The sequence below is a fragment of the Aplidium turbinatum genome, chromosome 7, assembly GCF_918807975.1.
Source record: "Aplidium turbinatum chromosome 7, kaAplTurb1.1, whole genome shotgun sequence".
Lineage (NCBI taxonomy): Eukaryota > Metazoa > Chordata > Ascidiacea > Aplousobranchia > Polyclinidae > Aplidium > Aplidium turbinatum.
The window spans coordinates 11,622,127-11,644,952 of record NC_137478.1 but is presented as its reverse complement, the minus strand read 5'-3'; the positions used below and the strand labels follow the sequence as shown (position 1 = coordinate 11,644,952).

General features: G+C 38.1%; 1 protein-coding gene across 1 annotated transcript in view; it reads right to left on the bottom strand.

The window, feature by feature from the left end:
* LOC145773751 (prolow-density lipoprotein receptor-related protein 1-like) overlaps positions 1-19,626 on the bottom strand; it is a 163,258-nt gene extending 143,632 nt beyond the window's left edge. The window contains exons 1-7 of the mRNA XM_082584884.1: positions 18,547-19,626; positions 15,408-15,522; positions 10,952-11,092; positions 9,508-9,648; positions 9,073-9,216; positions 8,525-8,712; positions 354-552 (exon numbers count right to left, since the gene is read on the bottom strand). Of these exons, the coding sequence (XP_082441010.1) occupies positions 354-552; positions 8,525-8,712; positions 9,073-9,216; positions 9,508-9,648; positions 10,952-11,092; positions 15,408-15,522; positions 18,547-19,626 (2,008 nt within the window). The remainder of the gene's footprint in view (positions 1-353; positions 553-8,524; positions 8,713-9,072; positions 9,217-9,507; positions 9,649-10,951; positions 11,093-15,407; positions 15,523-18,546) is intronic.
* Positions 19,627-22,826: the final 3,200 nt, after the last annotated feature.

Here is a 22,826-nt window from a genome sequence, read left to right as displayed (position 1 = left end):
TTTAGAAAAAAGATAATTTCGGCTCATTTTGACGTCTTGTTTGTGAGGTTCACTGAGCAGTCTATTCATTAGCCTACATGCCTCATTACGAAAATAAACCAGCTGCAGTTAAAAACTCACGAGAAAATTCTAGTTTTGACAACTTCATGTGGTAGTACACTGAACTTACCTCAAGAGCATGCGGAGATAGTAGTAAGCCAATTTTAATCCGTTGATGATTGAACAAAATAAACTAATAAAATAATGACTACAGGAATTTTTGTAATAAATGTTTACTCTGATAATATTTCTCATATTAGTTTAGCTAATTCGACCGATAACAAACAAATATATAATATACATATTCAACTCACTATAAAAACCGCCTGGTAACGCCGTTTCTTCAATAGCACTTAAGTTGCTCAAAGGAGCACATGCAATCGTGGACATCATTGAGTAGTTGGAAGATAGCTGACACCAACATACTTTATCCGTTTTTAAAGTATAGTCCATGGCAGTCAGTTCTATAGAAACTGAAGCAGATGACAGCAACTTTCCCTTGAATGACATTTTCTAATAGAAATACAGATATTTATGTGATAACAAAAATAATTGAAAAAAAAATTCAAACAACAAACATCATTAAACTTGCTCTAAAAATCCCGAGACACACAGCCAGGGCTGCGATTTTTTCTTTCTTGTCGAACGACCAAAAATTCTGCGTTTGTTTGTCGAATAGTAATACAGACGAAATTGGTTAATCGAATCACCTATTTGCCAGACGTTTTGATATGATTATACGATTGATTCGTTTAACCAATTTACTAAAAAAAAAGATACTTCCTACAACTGTTTACAATTCTGGTTAAACTTTAAAGAGTTTACTAGTTCTGTGTTACATAACACTATGCTGTATGAGTGTATGTTCCAGCCAGCAAAACTGGTCCTTTTTACATTGATTTATCGTCTGCTGCAGACATTGAAACAATGTACAAAAGATCAACTTTGCTGACTGGGAGAGCTTGTACGATCAAAGCATTTTTCTGCAAACTGCGGCAGTCGAACTTCTTTTAATCTCTCCTATTTTTGTGACGTCACAACGCGAACTTTGACGTTTTTTATTCAAGCGTGCTATTTTTAGCTCCGTACCAGATGTGTAGTTTTGAGTATGGAACGTGGCCTACGAAAATAGAGGTATGGTAGAAAAACACGGCTCACACTCATTGTTTGTTTTGAAATCGCAAAGGTTTTTTTTTTCAAGTCTTTTGCGCTGTCTGGTAAAAGAATTAATTTGCAATGTTCTTCAACTTACTGAACGAAACTGCACAAATGAAACTACGCACTGCATTTCACAACAGTTGACTACCTTTTTTCAATAATTTTTAAAAAATTCTTCAAAATTTTCTGGTTTAAACTTTTGGACATGCTTTCCAACACTTCCCCCTCAAGTCGAAATAATTTGTCCTTGTCCAGTCGCCGACGGATGACATCAAAAGCATTTAAACTTCTTTATTGGGAAGTGTGATTAGTGTGATTATTCCTTTTGTCTGCTTTTTTTAGTTTTAATGAAGCCCAGCTGTGCGAAAATTGGTTCTTTGTAGTGCGATGTCTAGCACATAAGATTATGGCGTGAGATTACAGACTCTTGTCTTTGTTTTGATCGCTTTCGCCTTGGAACATTGCAGACAATTATGCGAAGCAAAAAAGAGACATTCTCTTTTCGCTAACGGGTACAATTATACCATTAAGGGACCGTTCAAATATTACGTAACGCTATCGAGGGGGAGGGGGGGTATGAAAAGCGTTACGTTAGCCTCACATCGGGGGGGAGGGGGTTCCAGCAAAACGTTACGTAACGCTTATGAGTACGGTACGGTAGTTTATTCGTGCTGGCTGGTATCGTCGTTTGGATACTAAACTAAGCTGAAATCATATCCAACAGCACCAACAAAATCTCTATCAAGTATCAACTACGATACTGTAATTCCCGTATTTAGTATTTTTTTAATGGTTATTTTTTAGTTCTTTGATTATTTGTTTTCGGTTTTTAGTCCAGTGACAAACATGTTATGTTCTGTCATAAACGGGCCTTCCATTCTTTTTCTTTGTCTCTTGTAAGAATCTCCTTCAGTCTCAAGCCGGAAAAAATAGATCAAAGTGAAATTTGGCTGATTAGTGTAATAATTAAACCGGGAACGTATACAAATAATAGTGATTGTTGGTTAAACTTTAGTTCTTTGTGTTTTTAGTTTCTTTATTTTCAGTTAGAATTAGATTTTGAATTTACACTAAATATTTTCCTATGGATTTTGCCAAGAAACGTAAAGTTGAAAAGGAGTGTCGCGAATTTAACAAATATGCTCAAGCGCTTTTTCACACAAGTTGGCAAGAAAGCAGTAGGCTACCGTATGTTTGCTTTGCAATGAAAGTGACAACTTTGATCGACCACAGATGTCTCATTGACTTCAGCAGCAGGCTGTTGAAGTACATTACGTTAATTGTTAATAAATTCATTAAAGACTGTTTTTGGTCTTTATGCTTTAAACTTAAAGGTGCACTGCAACGAAAATACATGGCTTTTGTATTTGTAGATCTTTCTGAAATAAAACGTTTTTCAACAATTTTTTTATTTTTTGTGTTACCATTAATTAAAAAAACTTTTTTGATTTGAATGATTCTGATTGGTCAAAATTTTTGATGACGTGTTGGCTGGCAACGCCGCATCCAAAGTCTACTGTTTTGCGTGCAAACACAAGGAACAAATCGCGTAGGCTACCGAAACAGCAAACAATTTTGTGCTAAGGGAGTTTTTACGCCCTTAAAATGGTGGCTTCTTGTATGGCTCCCGGTTGTACTAACCGGGGAATCGTCAAAGGGGTATCCTTTCATCGTTTACCTCTGAATAATGACAAGCTGAAGAAATGGATCTCGGCGATGAAACTCAAAGACCCACCTGTAAACAAGCACTGCCGTGTGTGCAGCAATCATTTTCTGGCCAACGATTACCAATGTGATCTACAGGCAGAGCTACAAGGCACCAAGTCCAGACACCTGCTCATCCCTGAAGCTGTTCCTTCTGTCTTTGATTTTTCAAGATATGTGAAAGCCACTGTCAATGCAGTAGCCTACCCACAAACTCGATCGACCTAGGTAGTACAGGTGTGTAAGTACGATCGGGCGTTTGGATCGAATAGCAAAGCTAGAAAACAACAAGACTTTGAAACACTTTTGGTTTTGGCTAACACAGAGTCATTCTCCGGGCAACATTTGCTTTCGATTATTGTCCGCATGATGGCACAATTACCACACATAGGCCTACACCAATGCAAATTTTCCATCCGCTTGCTGTAGGCTACTAAACGTTTTCAGTAGGTACATAACGTTTTAATTTCAAAAAAAGAACATAGCTAAAATTTCATGTCTCAAACGTAAGCTTTAGGTGCAGACAAACCAAGATATTTTATCAGCACGTGTTTCGACCTCATAATTTTGATATAACTGGCAAAACGGGCTTTGTAATGCAAAAGCGTCACGTGGGGGAGGGGGGGGTTGACAAAAACGTTACGTTGGCGTCACATGGGGAAGGGGGGTTAAAAATTCCGGAATGGCCAGTTTCGGTGAGTCCGATTCGGAGAGTCCGATTCGGAGAGTTCTCTATTCGGAGACAGCTTTTTTCGGAGAGTTCCCTATTCGGAGATTTTTTGAAATTTTTTTTGAAAATTATCGGGTACCGTAGCCTAATTATCATTGCCGCTTTTACATCGTTTTAACGTCGCTAAACGTTCAAATTGTGCAGAAAAAAATATAGATAAAATGTTTGAACAATTAAATGAAAATTCGTGGGTACCGTAGCCTAATTATCATTGCCGCTTTTACATCGTTTAAACGTCGCTAAACCTTCAAATCGTGCAGAAAAAAATAGAAATAAAATGTTTGAACAATTAAATGAGGATTCATTAGTCAATAGAGGATCCATTTAATATTAGTTATATATATTTCTTTCTATTTCGCATAACAATTTTGCTGTATTATTGTAACTACATTTCGACAATTTTTTATTGTTAAACTATCGTATGTCCATATTCATTTTTCTAACGTTCAATTTTTGCAAAAAAGAATTATCTTTATTTCAACAACAAAACTCCATGAAAAACAATGTTTAGTTTTTATGTTTTTCCGTTAGAGAACTTTTAGAAACATCAAACAATGCACAGCAAACACAGCGTAAACTTTAAAATTCAATTTTCTCAAAACTGCATTTTTGGAGTTACGATGGTTCAGCTTATTAGCGACGTAGTGGCCTACTGCAAGCGTTTATGAGACTGGATTGTGTGTTGCAAAATAATGTGTCAAGATGATGTCACAATGCAAATTAACATCAAACAGCAAGCGCCATTACTAGGCTACAGAAAGTAATGAAAATGTTGCTTCCAATGCTTCGTGAGACTCAGCATGAGAACTTTCATTGCCTCTCTTATTGACAAATCATCAAATTTCAATGTCTACAGGAGCTGTTTGAACTGCATTTACAAAGTTACTCGGGCTCAATCTTTGCATTTTAAAGTAAAAATGAAGTCATATTTTATGATCTAAAACAGAAAATATAACTTTTTATGACTTTATAACTTCCTAAATAGACCCCGTAGAAACGTCGTTGTTTCACTGTTATCGGTTTGACAACTTTCTGCATTACCAAAAAAAATATGACTTTAATGACTTTTACTGGATCTCCATGTCTGCGAATATCACCTACAAATTGCATCTGACGCCTTCTAACTGTTCTTATTATCATATCGTTACTTATTGTCCAGCATTCACATCCGTAGGTTAGAATTGATTCTACATATGCTTTCAAAAGTTTAATTTTGGTCTTTGTTGTCATGTTGCGATTCCTGAAGACTGTGCTCATTTTACTGAAAGTATCCTTTGCTATAGCGATTCTCTTTTTAATTTTAGTGTCACTTTTGCCATCGAAAGTTATAGTGTACCCAAGATATTTCCATTTATCAACTTGTTTCACTGCAACACCATTGAGTGTAAGGTTGCAGTTTGGATAAGTTTTCTTTTTTGATACGGTCATACATTCTGTTCTTGAAGTTAACTCTAAACCCATTGGTGTACTGTTATTGACAGCACAATTTTATAAGTCCTGTAGATCGTTTGAAGATTCTGCTATCAAGACTGTATCATCATTCATCAGCGTATCTCAAGTTTGAAACATTTTGTCCCCCAACCTTTACTCCATTCATATGTTCGATGTCCCTCAAAACCATCCCACTGTTAGCGTTGAAAAGATCTGGAGATCGGACACATCTCTCTGTTATCATTTTTAATGTAAAAATTCCTTTTTGTGGTCCCTTTGTCTGGAACAAATAAAAACTGTGCTGTTGAAATTTCCGATTGTAGTTTTGGTCTCAATCTCATCATCAATTCGGAGTAAGATGTTTGTTAAGTGATTCACAAGGCTAATTGTTCTGTGGAGCGAGCATTCTGTTGCTCCGGTTTTCTTTGGTAAAGTTATGAATATAGAACGTACCATATCACTAGGGATGTTTCCGGTGTCATAAATATGATTTAAGATCTCAGTGGTTAGGTCTAAACCCCACTCATCTAAAGCTTCGATAATCGATAATTTCAACTATAAAAGAAACGATATTGTGGAATATCCTAGTCAGCAAAAGTTCTCTTTTCTACACGATTTCAACGTTTAGCGACGTTAAAACGATGTAGAAACGGCAATTTCTGCTGGTCGGGATAACTAGGCTACGGTATTTCAACGTTAAGCGACGTTAAAACGATAGGCCACACATTTGGTTAGCCTTTTCATTCTTTTACTACAATGTAAAAATAAACTGTTAGGCTAACTGGGTTCTTGGAACAAATCGAAGGGCTTCTGTGAATGTTTCCCAGTTTCAACGTATTCTAGTCAGCAAAAGTTTTCTTTTCTACACGATTTCAACGTTTAGCGACGTTAAAACGATAGGCCACACATTTGGTTATCTGTTACTACAATGTAAAAATGAACTGTTAGACTAACTGGGTTCTTGGAACAAATTTTTGCGGGTCGGGATAACTAGGCTACGGTACCCGATAGTTTCCTTTCAATCCAAGCTGTAGGCCACACATTTGTTGATCCAAACTACCGGTAATCCATGATTTATTTATTTTGTAACATCTTCTTTTTTTTTATTTTCCCTTCATATCTTAAATTTTTCTGAAGGTGTTGCGGCCGTGCCAAATTTCTTTCAATTCAATCACTTACTTCGGTCACAAGCACGTTTTAACGTTCGCGTTTTGTCGCTTCTACCTTTGCTATGTTGACGTGTATTGTTTTTGATATGATGGTCACAAATAAAAACAATTCAACTGAACTGACATAACGAATTTTCATTTAATTGTTCAAACATTTTATTTCTATTTTTTTTTTCTGCACGATTTGAACGTTTAGCGACGTTAAAACGATGTAAAAGCGGCAATGATAATTAGGCTACGGTTCCCGATAATTTTCAAAAAAACTTTCAAAAAATCTCCGAATAGGGAACTCTCCGAAAAAGGCTGTCTCCGAATAGGGAGCTCTCCGAATCGGACTCTCAAAATCGGACTCACCGAATAGTAGCAGACCCTAAAAATTCGGAAAAACAGCGTTATGTAATATTTGAACGCTCCCTAAATGAATGAAGTATGCAAACGAGAAGCAAATCCTGATGCTTTTATCCGACTTATTCTTTTTAGCGGTATACGCTTAACCGATGTTTTCACTTAACATTAGATTCGATTTGATTTGGGACTTCAGGTTTTGATTCAAATAAACGATGGATACGTTTAAGCAGTATACTATTAATCGATTTCGTCTGTGTGACGTCACCAGAGTCAGATAATGCGTTTGGCCGCGAATTACCGCACGAGTTGTGTAGATGTACGTCAGAGTCACTTACTTAAGTTTTTAATCGTACGCTGGATGAGTGATTGCAAAGGAGTATCAAGCGCTAGGTTGTGCACCTACCGGACATGTGTATCATTTGTTTTGCTCCAGGAAGAGAACTGTTGTAAACGCAAAACTGAGGATTGCAAAACAAAAATGCCCTTAGGCTATCATCGTCGGCTCCAGCTCATGTCCGAGCATTGGTTTCATCTTTCGTCTTCAAATCGAATTTGACTTTGGGCAAAAGTCACATTGTATGGAGGGTGGGGGACGTTGTAGTTTCAGTTTTTCTTTTCTAGTGTTTCGTGTTTCTAGGGCTTTTTGTAGGCAATCCTGTTTTTTTTTTTTAACAAATTTCCGTGCCTTCCCTAGTTCTTTTTTCTCCAGAGTGATCTGTCACTAGCAAGTTGTTCCCATGAATCCAGGTCAATGTTTACATCGCTGAGGGAGACTTTCAGCTGATCTTTGTATCTCATTTTTGGTGTTTCGGGGGTCTTTTCCCTGTCTCTAGTTCACCATAAAGCATTATTTGCGGAAACCTCGTTGGGTCCATTCGCATGATACGTCCTGTCCAGCAAAGGCTGTGTTGCAATAGGGTGGTTTCTAAACCGGGCAACCTAGCGCGATCAAGGATTGCATCGTTGGTGAGACAATCTTCCCAACGAGTGCCTAGCATTTGCCTCAGTTTTATCTGCTGGAAATTTTCAAGACGTTTGACGTCATGGCGGTATAATGTCCAGGTTTCACAAGCATAGAGAAGGGTGGATAGAACGACTGCCTGGAAGACCATAATTTTTGTGCGGATAGATATTAGATATAGCATGGTTGTTGAAAACACGGTTTTTAAGTCTTCCATAAGCGCAATGTACTACTTTAATGCGATGTTCAATATCCTTTGCACATGTTGGTGCTGTTGAAAGTGTTCGGTCGGAAACTAGGCTGTTTTCTAGACGTGAAAAACTTTCGTAACAAGTATCCAACAGAGTCATTTTAACAGTGCAATATTGTTAATTGGCTCATATGGCAAAATACAGACTGGCATAGACGTTACAACTAAAAGTATCCTACGTTATTTCATCTATGAGAGAAACCCGTTTTGTCGAATAGCACGAAACGTGTGTAACGAAGTGTTTGATGCCAGACGTTTAGAACTTCGATCAAAGCATTTTCCCACAGTGTTTAAAATGGCGGCGCGGACGCCTTGGGAATTTCTCGCGCAAAGCGGCGCTTTTAGGCCTTGCCTTGAAGTACCTGGCACAAAAAAATTTATGTAAGTTGGCACTCTTATGATTGCATCACGTGATGCACCCATCTACCCGATTGTTCCTCGACTTGACTTCACATCCTCTCTCAGTTTTTTCCTCTTTTATTTTATTTTGTTTTCCTTAAGACACATTATTTGTCGAATAGTGACAGCGCGTGTCGAGCGGCATTGCTCCCATCTACCCGATTGTTCCTCGACCTGACTTGACGTCCTCTTTCAGTGTTTTTCCTTTTTTCCTTAAGACACATTGTTTGTCGAATAGTGACAGCGCGTGTCGAGCGGCAGTGTGATCTGAAAAAGGCAAAAATCGCAGCCCTGCACAGTGCACACAGCAATCGATTACGTCACCATCACCCTACCTCAATGACATGATTGTTGTTGGTAACTAAAAGATAGGGTTCTTCATCAGTTTTCCCCATTATGCAACTGTCCAAGTTATCTGGGTTTGCATGAAAGCCATTTCCGCAACAGCATTGATAACGCCAACCAAGATTCACACTCCTACACTTTTGCTCGCACGGTGACCATGCCGAACAAACGTCAACAGCTGGAAAAGTCAAATTCAAATAAAAACTTTTGTTGAACCTTTTACTGGATAAGACGTGGCTACTGGTTTTATCAATTGGTGCAAAATGTGAAATAAAATGTAAACAAAACACTTTTCAAATTCAAATAAAAACTTTTGTTGAACCTTTTATTGGATAAGACGTGGCTACTGGCTACTGGTTTTATCAATTGGTGCAAAATGTGAAATAAAATGTAAACAAAACACTTTTTTATTGAGTAGTTTATTGAGAAATATCTATATTACATTGCGTATATTACAAACCTAAAGATCAAAATTTTTCTAATGTTGCATTTTGTAACTTACAGCTATCTGAAATTCAAAGCAAGCATGCGGACTCACCAACACAGGTTACGTTGTCTGTCGGATCAATTGTAAAGCCATCGCGACAGTAGCATGTGGGAACACCATTTGGTAAAATAGTGCATCTATACGAGCAGCTTTTGGTTACACAGGGAGAATTGAATAAGCCAGGTGTCTCGACTTCTACATGAAAAAGGTAAATCAGCATTGTTATGAGCAATAGATAGAAAGTAGCAACCAGGGGGCAGCGGTGTGGTGAGGTAATTTTGACGCATCATGTTCTCACTTTGTTGTTGAACCATTTTGGCACAACCACTAAGGCTAACACTGTGAGCACTGTGAACTATCATTCTATGTTATGAAAGTTCCTGTAGAATTTTAATGTGTGTAGATGCGATCAACCAGCATTTGTATGATATAATACTTGAAATTAGGATAAAATACTCTTGCCACATAACTTATAAGAACCAGCACCTGCACAATGCGAACCTTCGTCTGTCTTACAGTCATCAGGGAAATCACGTTTCCCATCGCATAATTGATCAAAGGTCACACATAAGTTTGAATTGCTTGAACACGAGACTCCAATATATGAACATCGTTCATTTACTTCACCTGCAGAAAATCGATTCATGAAATTAGGTGCTTTAACAATCATAAAAGCAGCATCAGTTTAACAGCTTCAGTTTTACCTTGACTCTAATAACAAATTTTGAATAGAAAGATATAATTAATAAAAACACATACAAAATTGATTTTTTCACAGTTAACTAAATAAAAAAACTTCTATTTAATCTTTTGACAACGACATGCAAAAGGAAGTAATTCAACAATCAACTACTTCCTTCATTGAAACAAAACAACCTTCATGCAAAGTGTCAATCTACTGCAAAACAAAATAAACTACGGTATTTTAAACAGTGACAGACGTCTACTATCTGGGTAAGGAGATAAAAGGGGTGGATGTGAAGCAGCTGTGACAAGAAGGAAAATATTGGGTTGGGCAAAGTTATGTTGCAATAGGCAGAACAACATGGACAGTTTGGCAAACAGAATCGCTGTGAAGAGAAAATTGGCCACTTCCACTAGTGGGGACAAAACCAAATTAAAACGATGATCCTAACTTACTTTAAAAATAGAAAGAACATACAGTATTGCTTTTTGCTTTGCATTGAGCAATTTTTGCAGTATTAATATAATATTAATAGTATTTATTGTTTATATATAAGACAGGTATATCAAATCTTCAGATATCAAAATTAGTCTCTATAGGAACAATATCAATGATTTTCAATTTTTATTTACTTGTACTCACAACTCAAGGTTTGAGTCATTAACACATTTTTTTTAGTCACGGAATGTTCAACATCAAGACTTATTTCCACAAATCATCATATTCAGTTATTCACCCAAAGTATAAATTGACAAAACTGGTAGTTGCTTGTGCTAAATCAATTAGGACCAAGCGTTGGCAGTTTGTTGAGTGCATTAGCCTACTGAACTGGATAAATTGATTGATAAACTGTGACATTGATTGATTGTGGTAGTCTTTATCCTTAGACCACCTAAGCTTCTTTGAGAGTTTAAGGCCTGGCAGTTTCTCATAGTTGTGGGTAAGGCTTTGAACCCCTGATGCAGGTTTGGTTATCGAGATTGACTGAGTTAAGTTTTTGCTTGTAGTTGAAGTGTTGTTGTTTTTGAATTATTTCATATATTCAGTGCCACTGAATGGAGACTAAAGAGCTGTCCTTAAATGTGTTGACTAACCGCTCATCCAAAGAGCTGAACAAGCGCTGCTTGACCTTGCAGTTTCACCTGGTACAGTACAAAGTTGAGTAGCCTACTTAATGATCCAAGCTATCAGAATGGACATAAAAATTACAGCTCTGATAAAATACAAGAGTCTTACAGCACTTACCACAGTATTTTTCATCACTACCATCTTCACAATCAATGTCATTATCACATCTCCAATTCAAAGGAACACATGGCTTTGAGCCATTTTTACAAGCAAATTGACTAACTGAGCAATTGTTATATGCAGGAACTTGTACGTTTTCTGAAATAAAAATTAGTTTACTTAAGGAAGTTTTATAAGTTACAATTTCTTGCTTATTCTTTATGTCGCTTAGCCTAGTATATGCTATGTTAAACATCAGCAGCACCGTAACAGGGATATGTTACATCTCATCAGGGCGGTAAGCTTGGTCAACTTAAATCCTATTTCAAGCATAAGATTGGCAAGTTCGAAGTTGGTTGTTTTAGAAAATTTTGTAAGTTTTTTAAATTAGTTTCAAATCCTTACGAGTTTTCAAGTTTAAAACCTATTATTTTTCAATGCAGCATCACACTAAATTGATAAAATTAAAGTGATTGCAAAGCTTTTGTCACATAAATGTGGCTTTATGAGTACCGGTACATTTTTTTCGTATTCATTATTCATATAGAACTATACATTTTACGTACAGATGAAGCCACACTTGTGTGGTGAAAACTTTATCATAAATTGAATTTTATCCATTCAGCGTGGTCCTCTTCAAGGATACTCACAGATAAATTTAAGGAAATTTATTTTATAAAAAGTTTAGGGACAAACTTTTGTCATGGATTTAAACAACATTGCTTTGGCAACATACATTTTTATACTTTTATAAAATAAAAAAAAATACATCAATCAATATTATGCAAATATTCATGTCTTTCTCATTGATCAACTTAAATATATAAATATTTAACTTCAAAAAAAGTCCAACTTATTTAAATAGCGATAAAAACGAATTAGGTGGAAATTCTGTTTCACTTGAGTATAGGTCGACTTATACTTTTCATAGAAAATCGCCGCCATTTTTATTCTCTCGGATACAAAGCAACTAGCTGATTTCCGGTACTGCTGTTTTGTGGTTCATCCATGTATTGGCATTGACATACGGTGAAGAAATTTCAAAGAAGAACAACTTAAGCTGCCCCAACCAATGTGGAGTTACCAAATATTGTTTGTTCAACTTCCAATGTTCAACGACATACGATAACAGCCGATGAATGACAAGCATAAAACAACATTACAGTTGGCTACCAGTAAAATGTGAACTGGAATAGTCGCCAACCACTATTAACAGCAATAAAAAGTAATTCAGCTAAGCAAGACACGCTTTACTTGGAAGGTGGCCTTTTCTTATGAAACCAATTATGATTCAACCATGGGCTACGAAAATATATACAGCCTAGACATCATGCACAAGACAAGATTTCAGAGCTGAAGGCTGCAAAGTCGATTACAGATGAAAGAATAGACCTACTTCATTTTCATAAATAGTTTCTTCAAGTGTTAAGTGCTTTTTTTTACATTTTGCACCCTAAATCTTAGCAAATTGATGATTGATAGAATAACACCCGTCAATGAAACTATTGAATCTACATAGAGAATTTTATTAATTGTTTGAACTAAAGTGTTTTATACATTGCTTGATCAAATGCTAATTTATCTTTTTATCATATATTAAAGCTTCTCATGATCAAAAAAACACTGAAACAATTGAATAAAAACATTTGAAAAACATTTTAAGCAAATCTAAAACCAAACTTTCATCTGCAATCGACTTCAGTTCTGAAAGCGTGTGCATTGTGCAACTGTGCATGGTGTCTAGGCCATGTATTTGTGTAGGCCAAGGATTTAACAGAACAGATTGTTTTGTTATTAGATGCATTATCATCATCATAATCCATCGTCGGTTTGTTCCCCACTAGTGGGGGCGGCCGATTGTTTCCGCGCAGCAATTGTTTTAATTCCTTTTCTCCATTTCACCCTGTCCCTTGCATCTTCCTCCTTCAGTCCGACTGTTTTAAATTCATCCTTCACTTGTTGTTTCTTGGACGACCGCGTTTCCTCTTCCCATCCACCTTTAGATCTAGTGCCTTTCTAAGAAAACTTCCTTCCTCCCTCCTTACTCCATTTGCCCTTGCCAGTTGGTCTATGGTCTCTTTCATCTCTAGCATATCCAACAATTCTTCAGTCCTTTTTTCCCTTCTCGTTTTCACCCCACACATTGCTCTCACCATTGACCTTTCCGTTCTTCTCGGGATTGCCAGTTCACTCTCTCTCAATACCCATGTCTCGCTACCATATAGCATCCATATACCATATAGCAGAGGCCGCACACAGCTCCGATATACTTTTCCTTTCATCCTTAGTGAAAATTTTCTGCCATGCAACATTTCCCCACATTCCCTGAACTTTGCCCAGCCCAATCTTGCCCTTGTTGTCACCGCTGCTTCACATCCACCACTTCCATTTATCCGATCACCCAGATAACAGAAGTCTGTCACTGTTTCGATGCCATGGCAGAACTCATCATCATGGCCTTCCACTTTATTCCTTCCTTTACTGCATTTCCCACAAACAAAACACTTCGCCAATCTTGTTACGGCTCTCTTGACATTAGCACATCTTGCATGTACCCACTTTCCACATTCCTTGCATTGCATTGAATTTCTCATCACTCTCTTGCCACATATTCCACAGGGATCTACTTTGTTCTCAACAACTGTTCCTTCTGCTCCACTCACCATCACTTTTGTTTTTTCAAGATTCACCTTCATACCCTTGGTTTCAAATGCTTCTTTCCATTTCTCAAACTTTCTCTCCAGTCCCTCCATACTATTACTTGTCAAGACCAGGTCGTCTGCATACAAAATTTCACCCAATAAGCCCTTCCTCACTCCTTCAGTTACAACGTCAACCACAATAGCAAATATCAGAGGTGACAAAACTGATCCTTGGTGTACACCAACCTTCACAAAAAACTCGTTTGAATAATTTGATCCAACTCTCACTTTTGTTCTTGCATCCTCATACATAGACATCACAGCTCTCACTAATACCTCCGGTATACCTCTTTTCCTCATTGCCCACTTCATCACTTTCCTTGGTACTCTGTCAAATGCCTTTTCTAAGTCGACGAAACACATATATAGTTTTCTCTGCTTCTCTCGGTATTCCTCCTGCATTTTTCTCAATATAAACAGAGCATCCACTGTACCTTATCCTGGCATAAATCCAAACTGCATATCATTTAATTTCACCAATGTTCTCAAACTCTTTTCTAGTATTCGCTCCACAATTTTCATTCCATGCTCTAGTAGTTTTACACCTCTATATGCACTGCAACTTCTCACATCCCCTTTTCTCTTGAACAGTGGAACAACAGTACTATGCTTCCACTCCTCCGGCATTCCCTCTCCATCTAATACCCTTTGGCTAAGTTGTAGCATTACTTCAATTCCCAACTCTCCACTTACTTTTATCATCTCTACGCTTACTTCTGATGGACCGGCTGCTTTATGCAGTTTCATTTGCCCCATTGCCTCCACCACTTCATCACGAGTAACCTTTCCCAATGGACCCTCCACCAGATCAACCTCTGTCATATGATCCCATACATTCTCCTTATTCATAACATTTTCCATATGTTCCTTCCACACTTCCCCTCTGCTTTCCGGGCTGAAATGCAACTTTCCATCTCCACTCCTTATACATCTTCCCCCTACAATATCTTTCCCATCCTTTTTCATTTGCTTTATGAGTCTGAATACTTTGTTTTGGCTTTCCCCCATTTTATTAAGTTCCTTAAGTTTAATTATTAAGTTAAGTTTCATTATTAGTAACTTGTAAACAGAAACGTTTAACAAAAACCATTTTTAAATTACGGTATGTGACGTTTTTGACACAAAAATTGAACACTGTAAATGAATATTAAGAATGGCAAAGCAGCATTATCATCATCAACCAATTTTGATTATACAGGCCATGAATTAATCCTCATGTCAAGGGTGTGGCCTGTCTGTCGAGAACGAAGTCTTCCCCTCCACACCTCGCGATTTATTGGGTTGGCAGAGTGCACGTTCAGGGCTACAAGGTCATGTTTTACAAGTTTTTCCCAAGAAAGTTTTGGTCTACCTTGACCCCGCTGTGCTGCGACCTGCGATGTTGACACATCTGACCTGTGAGATCCAGCTTGAGCTGCGCTCAACGTGACCAAGCCATCTCAGTCTGCGTAATTGCAGGGCTTCACTGATGTCTTTTATTTTGAGCTTTGATAGAAGAGTCTCAAACTGGATGTTGTCTTCAGGCTTGACTAGGCAGGTCCATCTTACCATCGCTCAGTCATTGCAGGCGCTTGATGTGTTAAGTTGTAGGCGCTTGACGGTGCTTGCTAAAGTAGCCCACGTTTCAGAGCCATAGAGCATGACACTCCTCACACAACTGGAGTAAACTTGACCTCTGGTTGCAGCAGGAAGTTGCTTGCTTGTGAGGATAGGGAGGAGTTCCCTAAACTTTTTCCAGGCTGCCTTATAACGGCATGCTCAGTTGCTCACACCCCCTCCAGAATACATGGTATCACCAAGGTAGCAAAAGTCAAATACCATGTCAAGTGTGCCACCTTCAACCTCAACCTCGCTTATCGGCCTGTCATCTATTGGTCTTGCTATGCCCTGGCAGCGTGGGCATGAGTATTGTGGGTCCGGTCTCAGTGACCCTTTAATTCCACTACACTTTTTGTGGACCCAGTGGGAGCACTTGGTGCAAAAGATAGAGTTTCTACCAGTTCCACTTAAGCATACCGACTACCGAGCAAGAGTGCTTTCCTGATCTTCTTAGGGAGTTCTGGTTGATGCCAGAGATCATTATTTTGGTTTTTCCCATATTCACTCTTACTCTTAGGCCCTTTGCTTCCATTCCCTTCTTCCAGGCGGCGGTTCTGTCAACTAGTGACTCTAATGAGGTGTCGAGAAGGTCATCAGCGTACAACAGCTTCCAAGGGCAACCTGTGTGAAGTTCGAGTGACAGGGCCTCCAGGACAATGATAAAGAGCAGTGGGCTTAATACAGAACCATGATGCACATCTACGGCCTACGCCTACTTTGAAAGTGTTACTGTGTCCATCCTCAACACGCACATAGCTCCAAGCATTCAGGTACATTGATTGTACTATCCGTACTAGCCATTCTTCAACACTCAGCTTTCGCATGGCCCACCAGATCACCTTCCTTGGCACTCGATATCTGCGACCAGACTTTTTCTTATATCAGTTTTCGATTGGACTCCCCCATATTACGAGTAACTTTACCTGTCTTGTTGCCGTGATAAAACCTCATGGAGATTCTTCATCACACATTTTGCTGACTTAGTTTTGTTTAAATTCAATGGCTGATCATTCTCTTGCACTTTTCAAGCGGTTTTAATGATATCGACCCATCACATGCGAACTATAGTTTTCACATGGTGCCACTGCACATGCTTTTCAATCAATGCAAAAAAGGATGTATTTGCTTGTTGGTTTTTGTAATCAACCGGTGTTGAAATTTGTGTGGTACTTTTTGCTATTATTATGTTTGATACTTCAGCAATTGCTGACATGATATTCGAAAGCCAAGTAATTCAATTATGATTCAACAGAACGGATTGTTTTGACATCAAGTGCATAAGAATAAAGTAACAAAATTCCGCTCATTAACGCATGGAAATTAGCACATGGCCTCTCCAACTTCCTGTTGTGGGAAAAATAAAACCGAAAGAGATTAGCGGTAACCGAGAGCGGTAAGAACTCATGCAAAGTAACAGAGTTTTTGAGGTGACATTCAATTGCAAAAATCTTGACCTACACTTGAGTATATAATGGTATTTATAGAATACAAGCAAATGAAAACACTAGATTAGTAATTTAGTGAGTCATAGTGACCCATTAGTACCATTAGGGATCTAAATTACTTAAATTAGCTGTGGTAAGCAATGAGCACAACTTTTTTTTACTATTTAAAACAAGCCTAGTGATCATACAAAATATAAACCATGTATTTTGCAATCACACAATATATATAACATAAAACAATAAGTATACGAGGTCCGGCTAAAAAGAAACGAGACTGACGCCACAGACTGCGTAATACAAAAGTCTCACTCGAATCAATGCTTTCACAAAGTTTCATAACATCTGTTGAGTGTTCGACAGATGTGTTGTCACAATGACATTGTTGCATTTGTTCTTAGGGAGAGTTAAGTGAAGGTGGTAAAGTATCTGTTAACAATTTCCATTAAACTTTTTTATTGAATAAAGTGATTTTGTTTTCAATTTTGCAAAAGGACAACTGAACAAAGAATCAACATCAAATTTTGTGTTAAACTTGTAAAAACTGCAACAGAGACTTTGAAGATGCTGCTTGAGGCTTATGGTGATTCTTGCATGTCGAGAGCAAGAGTGTTTGAATGGCACAAGCGATTTGTGGAGGGCAGGGAGGATGTGGATGATAATCTCAAATCAGGAAGGCCTTCCACTTCCAAGACAGATGCAAACATCGAATAGGTTCGTCAGTTGGTTCGCAGTGACCGCCGGCTCACTATTCGAATTATGGCTGGCGAACTTGGACTTGATAAAGAAACAGTCCGAAGCATTTTGGTAGAAAAGTTGGGCATGCGAAAAGTGTGTGTCAAAATGGTTCCACGGCTCTTGACACAAGAGTAGAAAGCTCGTCGTTTGACTGTGTGTCAAGACATCCTTGAATAAATTGATGCAGATGAAACAATATTAAAAAGGGTCATCACTGGAGACGAATCATGAATTTTTCAATACGATCCTGAGACAAAAAGAAAGAGCCAGCAATGGAAAACTGTGAATTCACCAATCAGCACACATCAAATCAATAGAAAAAAGGGAATTTGAAGAATGCTTCAGGGCATGGTCAAGAAGAATGACAAAGTGCGTGGAAGCCGATGGCGAATATTTTGAAGGTGACCGTTAGAGGTCACATTATAGTTGTACTTCGTATTCAAAGTGAACTTCACTTGCTATGGGTTTTAATAAACTTTAAAATTCACCAGTCTCGTTTCTTTTTAGCCGGACCTCGTATACTATCAACGGGTCTGCTACTATTCAGTGAGTCCGATTCGGTGAGTTCCTAACCTCTAACCCTTAACCCATAACCCTAAAACGGCAATGATAATTAGGCTACGGTACCCAATAATTAAAAAAAAATTGAAAAAATACCGAATAGGGATCGGACTCACTGCAACGGGCCATTCCGACTATCAACAGTACAAAAAGTGTAGAGAGAATTACATCACAAATATTATATACATAGTTACAAAACATTTAACAACTATAACAGGTTATTTCACTTTTCTTCACAGTGTAAAACTGTAGATTCTAATGATCTGTTTAAGCCTGATGCTGCGAGTTAGTTGTGGCAATATCGAATTACACGAGCTTTTGGAACACAGTTTCCTAGTCATGTGCTATGACAAATGGTGTTGAATTCAGTGAGTGGTTCTTTCATGTGGCTCTTTGGTTTAGCTTGAGGCTGCCGGCTGTTGAGTTTCTGTGCTGTTAGGCGCTTTGCTGTGAAATTTTGTTGAATCAGTTGTTAGTAGATTAGGTGACGTAATTCTTCCCTTTCGGCACGGTTGTTGATTTTAGGATTTTGCCTGCTGATGAATATGGCCTCTTTGAAACGTAATTGTACCGCATCATTTTCTCTGGCAATAATTTTAAACTCAAAGTCGGCGTGGCACTGTTGTTGATGATCAAAGACCGAACTTTTATCTAAGCTAAGGTGTTCTTTGATGTGGGAGTGGAGTGGGCGGATCGTGCTGCCTATATAGCTTTCCTTGCAAGTGATCTTGTAGACACAGTTCTTGGTGGTACACATGTCGTCGTTCCGTAGTTGGCAGTTTTGCAGCCGGCAAGGTTCGGATTTTTGTGGTTTTTTAAGTGCGTTTTGGAGGATTTGTGAGCGTCGAAAGAGGCGGACTGGCAAGTCCAGGTCTTTGAAGACTTTCTTTAATTTACGATCCGCGTCGTCGCTCATATGAGGAAATTCGAAATGTATTGGGTTGTATGGTGTCTGACGTGGGGGTTGTCTGCTTTGTCGGTGTCGTCGTCGTCGTCTGGGTGGTTGCTTAAGAAAGTCCTTAGGGTATCCGTTTTCCCTGATTGTCTTTTCGAATTCAGTCAGGTGTGGTGCTGCTTTATTGGGTGAAGAACATCTATCCCTTCTTCTCTGTATTTCGTTTAAGAGTGTGGTCTTCTTACTGCTTGTGGGTAGGGCCGAGTCGAAGTGTGGGAGTAGTTTTGCCTTTGCTTTTTTCTGGTAGAACTCGTGGTGGACTGTGCCGTCTTTGTCGATTTTTATGGTGAAGTCCAGTAGTGAGATGGTGTTGTCTGCTGTTGGTAATTCTATTTCAAAGTTGATGGTTGGGTGCGCTTGGTTGAGAGCATTTTGGATGGCTAAGGCTTCTTTATTGTTGACTGTCAGCAAGAATGTGTCGTCAACGTATCGTCTGTAGAGAGTGAGGTTTGTCTGGTTCCGCAATGTCTGCTTTTCAAGGGTGTCCATGAAGAGGATGGCGAGGACTCCAGATATGGCGTTTCCCATTGGTAGATCGTCAACTTGGCTATAGAACTTCTCCTTGAATGTGAAGACATTGTTCTGAAGGGTAATCTCGAGAAGGGAACCGATCTCTTCAGGGTGGAACGGGCTGCAGATTTGTGTTCTTCCTGTTGACAGTTTTTGGATTACGTTGTTGGTCGCTTCTTTACACATTTCGAATTACCTTGTGAAGTAAGCAACGATCATGCTGCTAAAAGCGAAACTCAATCAATTGCATAACTGTAATCACATATACATACCGGTATATATAATATGTTAAACATTTATTATACAGTATTTCATACATATATTATACTTAGCAGGCCTCTAAGCTCCTTTGTTTTTCCGGCGACCAAACATGGCCTACCTGAGCTTCTTCCCAGGGGCCAAATTCTCGTGCCTGGCAGTCAAAATTAAAAATCCGTGTTTTAAACAATACTTTAATTGATATCGTGTTTTTGTGTAAGAACAATGCAAACAAGGCCCTGAAACGTATTTGCAGTTGTATTTAAATGCACTTACTTTCAAAGTAGATGTAGAGCTAGTCTTCAAATTTTCATAGACCTGTTGACACCCAATTTATGTTTTACAAAAATTTTATCAGCAATATTTCTAGTAAGCGATTGAGGAATTTGCCTTGTTTGTGAAAAAAATTGCGAATGCGAGTGAACAGAAAAAAGTTTTATGTACGAACTCAAGTGGAGAAAAAAAGTTTGAAATACGAATGCGAGTGAAGAAAAAAAGTTTGAAATATCAACGGGTGGAGAAATGTTGCTGTGTGTAAGCTGGTGACCGAACATGGTCTACCGACGCGATAGTTCAGAAGCCATCTGGTGACTCCTTGCAGCAGCCATGGCCACCGGAAGCTTAGAGGCCTGTACATACCATATATTTATTTAAAGTGTCATAAATGTAGTCAATTCCATTTTATTACCTGATGTGACTCGACCAAAGACATCAATGACATTCAGGAGCATCAAAAAAATGCAAAATAATGTGCTTAGGTGCCTTCCAATCATAGCCTAAAACATTCTGATGAAACAGTATATGATTTATTCTTGGCCAAAAGCATGGAATGTTTTCAAATATTAATCTAAGTCATTAGTATCAAAACAATTCTATTGAACAGGGATGAAATTCCTTTCATTTGTCTAGCCTACTTAAGACATACCATAATTGTGTATTAATGACTTATTTTACCTGTATTATATATATACATCTAAAATAAGAAACTGAAATCCTAAAACAAATGCAACCTGAAAAAGCGCTAAAAATAGCTTCTGAAAACTTAAAGGCTGTGGCTATATTTAAACTATATAGTGTAATAATAGCCTCAGTAGTGTTGCCAGATAAGGAATTCTGCCCTAATTTGAGAACAGTTTAAAGCTATTAAAAATGGGTGCTACCTAATTCGTACCCTGAACAATCCGTACCCTCAGTTCGTACCCTGAAAAGATCAAGAGAAAAAATAGCACAAAGCCGAAGTCGCTGATCGCAACAAAGCCAAAGTCGCTGATCGGAGTTTCCGCAAAAATTTAGAATTAGGGTTAGGGTTACCGTAACTAGAGTTAAGCGGAAACTCCGATCCGTGTGCTATTTTGGCTTCTTTTTTTCTCGATTTTTTTATGGTACGAACTACGAATTGTTCAGGGTACGAATTAGGTTGCATCCATTGAAAACAATTACTTGTATTTTGGAAATTTTTTTTAGCCATGGGCAAAGATCAAAACTAGGGATGTGCCGATTACAGAATTTTTGCCGATGCCGATTCCGATTCTTAAATATTTACCGATTCCGATGCCGATACCGATGCCGATTCTTTGGTTAAATGATTAAAGCTGCTTTTAGTTGGCGCTTTACAAGTGGTTGCGATTTTGTTACAAGTTGCTGCCTTTGAAGTGTCTAAAAGCGTTCACTTTGTCACCTGCTCTAGACAGCGTGATTTTTTACGGTACCGTAGTTCTTTACTTCTTGCGCGCTACAAAGTGTTGATAGACAGACGTTTTATTTGTCGCGGAAATCAGTCAAAAGAGAAAAATCGCCATCGCTCACAGAGTGCAAAATAAACGTAGCTTAACGCAGTGTGCAAAATATTATCTTGTGCGGTTTGCAGTATTTTTCTCGCAGAATTCAAGAAGGTGCCAGAAACAAGAAGAAAAAAAGACCAGAGTGTAAAAGAAAATGAACACAGCGGTATTGAATACACAAAAATCTTTAAAAAAGTAACACACCAGCCTTGCATTCAAAGTGCATCAATAGGCGAAAAAAGAAAAACATCTTGTGAAGAAATTAGTATTGTTTTCGAATGCAGAGTTGCAGCCAATCTTGTTGCTTAGCAAACACGTGAAGATTACCGGGTAGCTGGTTTGATTACGTTTGCGCAATCACACGATTGTTTGTTGAACGCATTAAGCGTGATAGGCCTATATAATATACTTGGAGTTCACTTCTCTCTGCTTAGTAACTTAACATTAAGCAACTTTCAGTGACTACGAATTTTACAACGATTAAACAATAATTTCAAAGAACATTTCCGCTTTTTAATATTCAAAATTAAAGACACGTAAATTAAAATGCAATAACATCAACTTTTCTCCAGTTGCTGCAGTAAGTCTGGTCCGTTAAGGCGTAAAAATGTTGCCACCTGTGCTAAAAGTTCGTTCGCTTTCGATCGACGATGGTGGTGACGAAAGCAATTTATTTGCAATTTTTAACAATGATGGATTTATGTAGCCAGTCCGGGGATGACGAAATAAATTAAGAATTCCCTTCCGTTACAGAACTTAAAGCAGGTGATTGATACAGGAGAAAATAATCGCACAAGAACATAATAAATTGACGTCTACAATGTTTAAAAACAATGACAACTTCTAACTGTACACGATGTCATTTCTCTTTTTGCTGCGCTAAAAATGTGTGCATTAAGGTATATTTTACAGATCAAAGAAAACTCCCTAATTTTGCCGAATGCCGACTAGAGCTGGGACAGCATTTGGCTGTAACATAGTCCGTTTCATGGGTTGAACAAACAATCGAGTGATTATTGCGCAAACGAGGTAATCTTTTTTCACGTGTTTACTAAGTGACAAGATTAATTCACTGCAATTCAGCGTCTGAAAAGATATAACTTGCAACTTCACACGTTGTTTTCCATTGACGCCCTTTGTTTTTTTCTAAAGCGTTTTGAATCTTTCAGACAGTTGCTCTCATTTTCTTAGCAGTTTATACTCCCTCGCTTTTTCTCTTCTTGCTTTTAGCGCCTCGCATACTGCAAGATAATAACTATTACGTAATAATCTATTTCTCCTGTAACTTCTAACCGTTGTGTAATCATTCAACTTTTATATTTTATCTGGTCTGATTTTCTCTTTGAA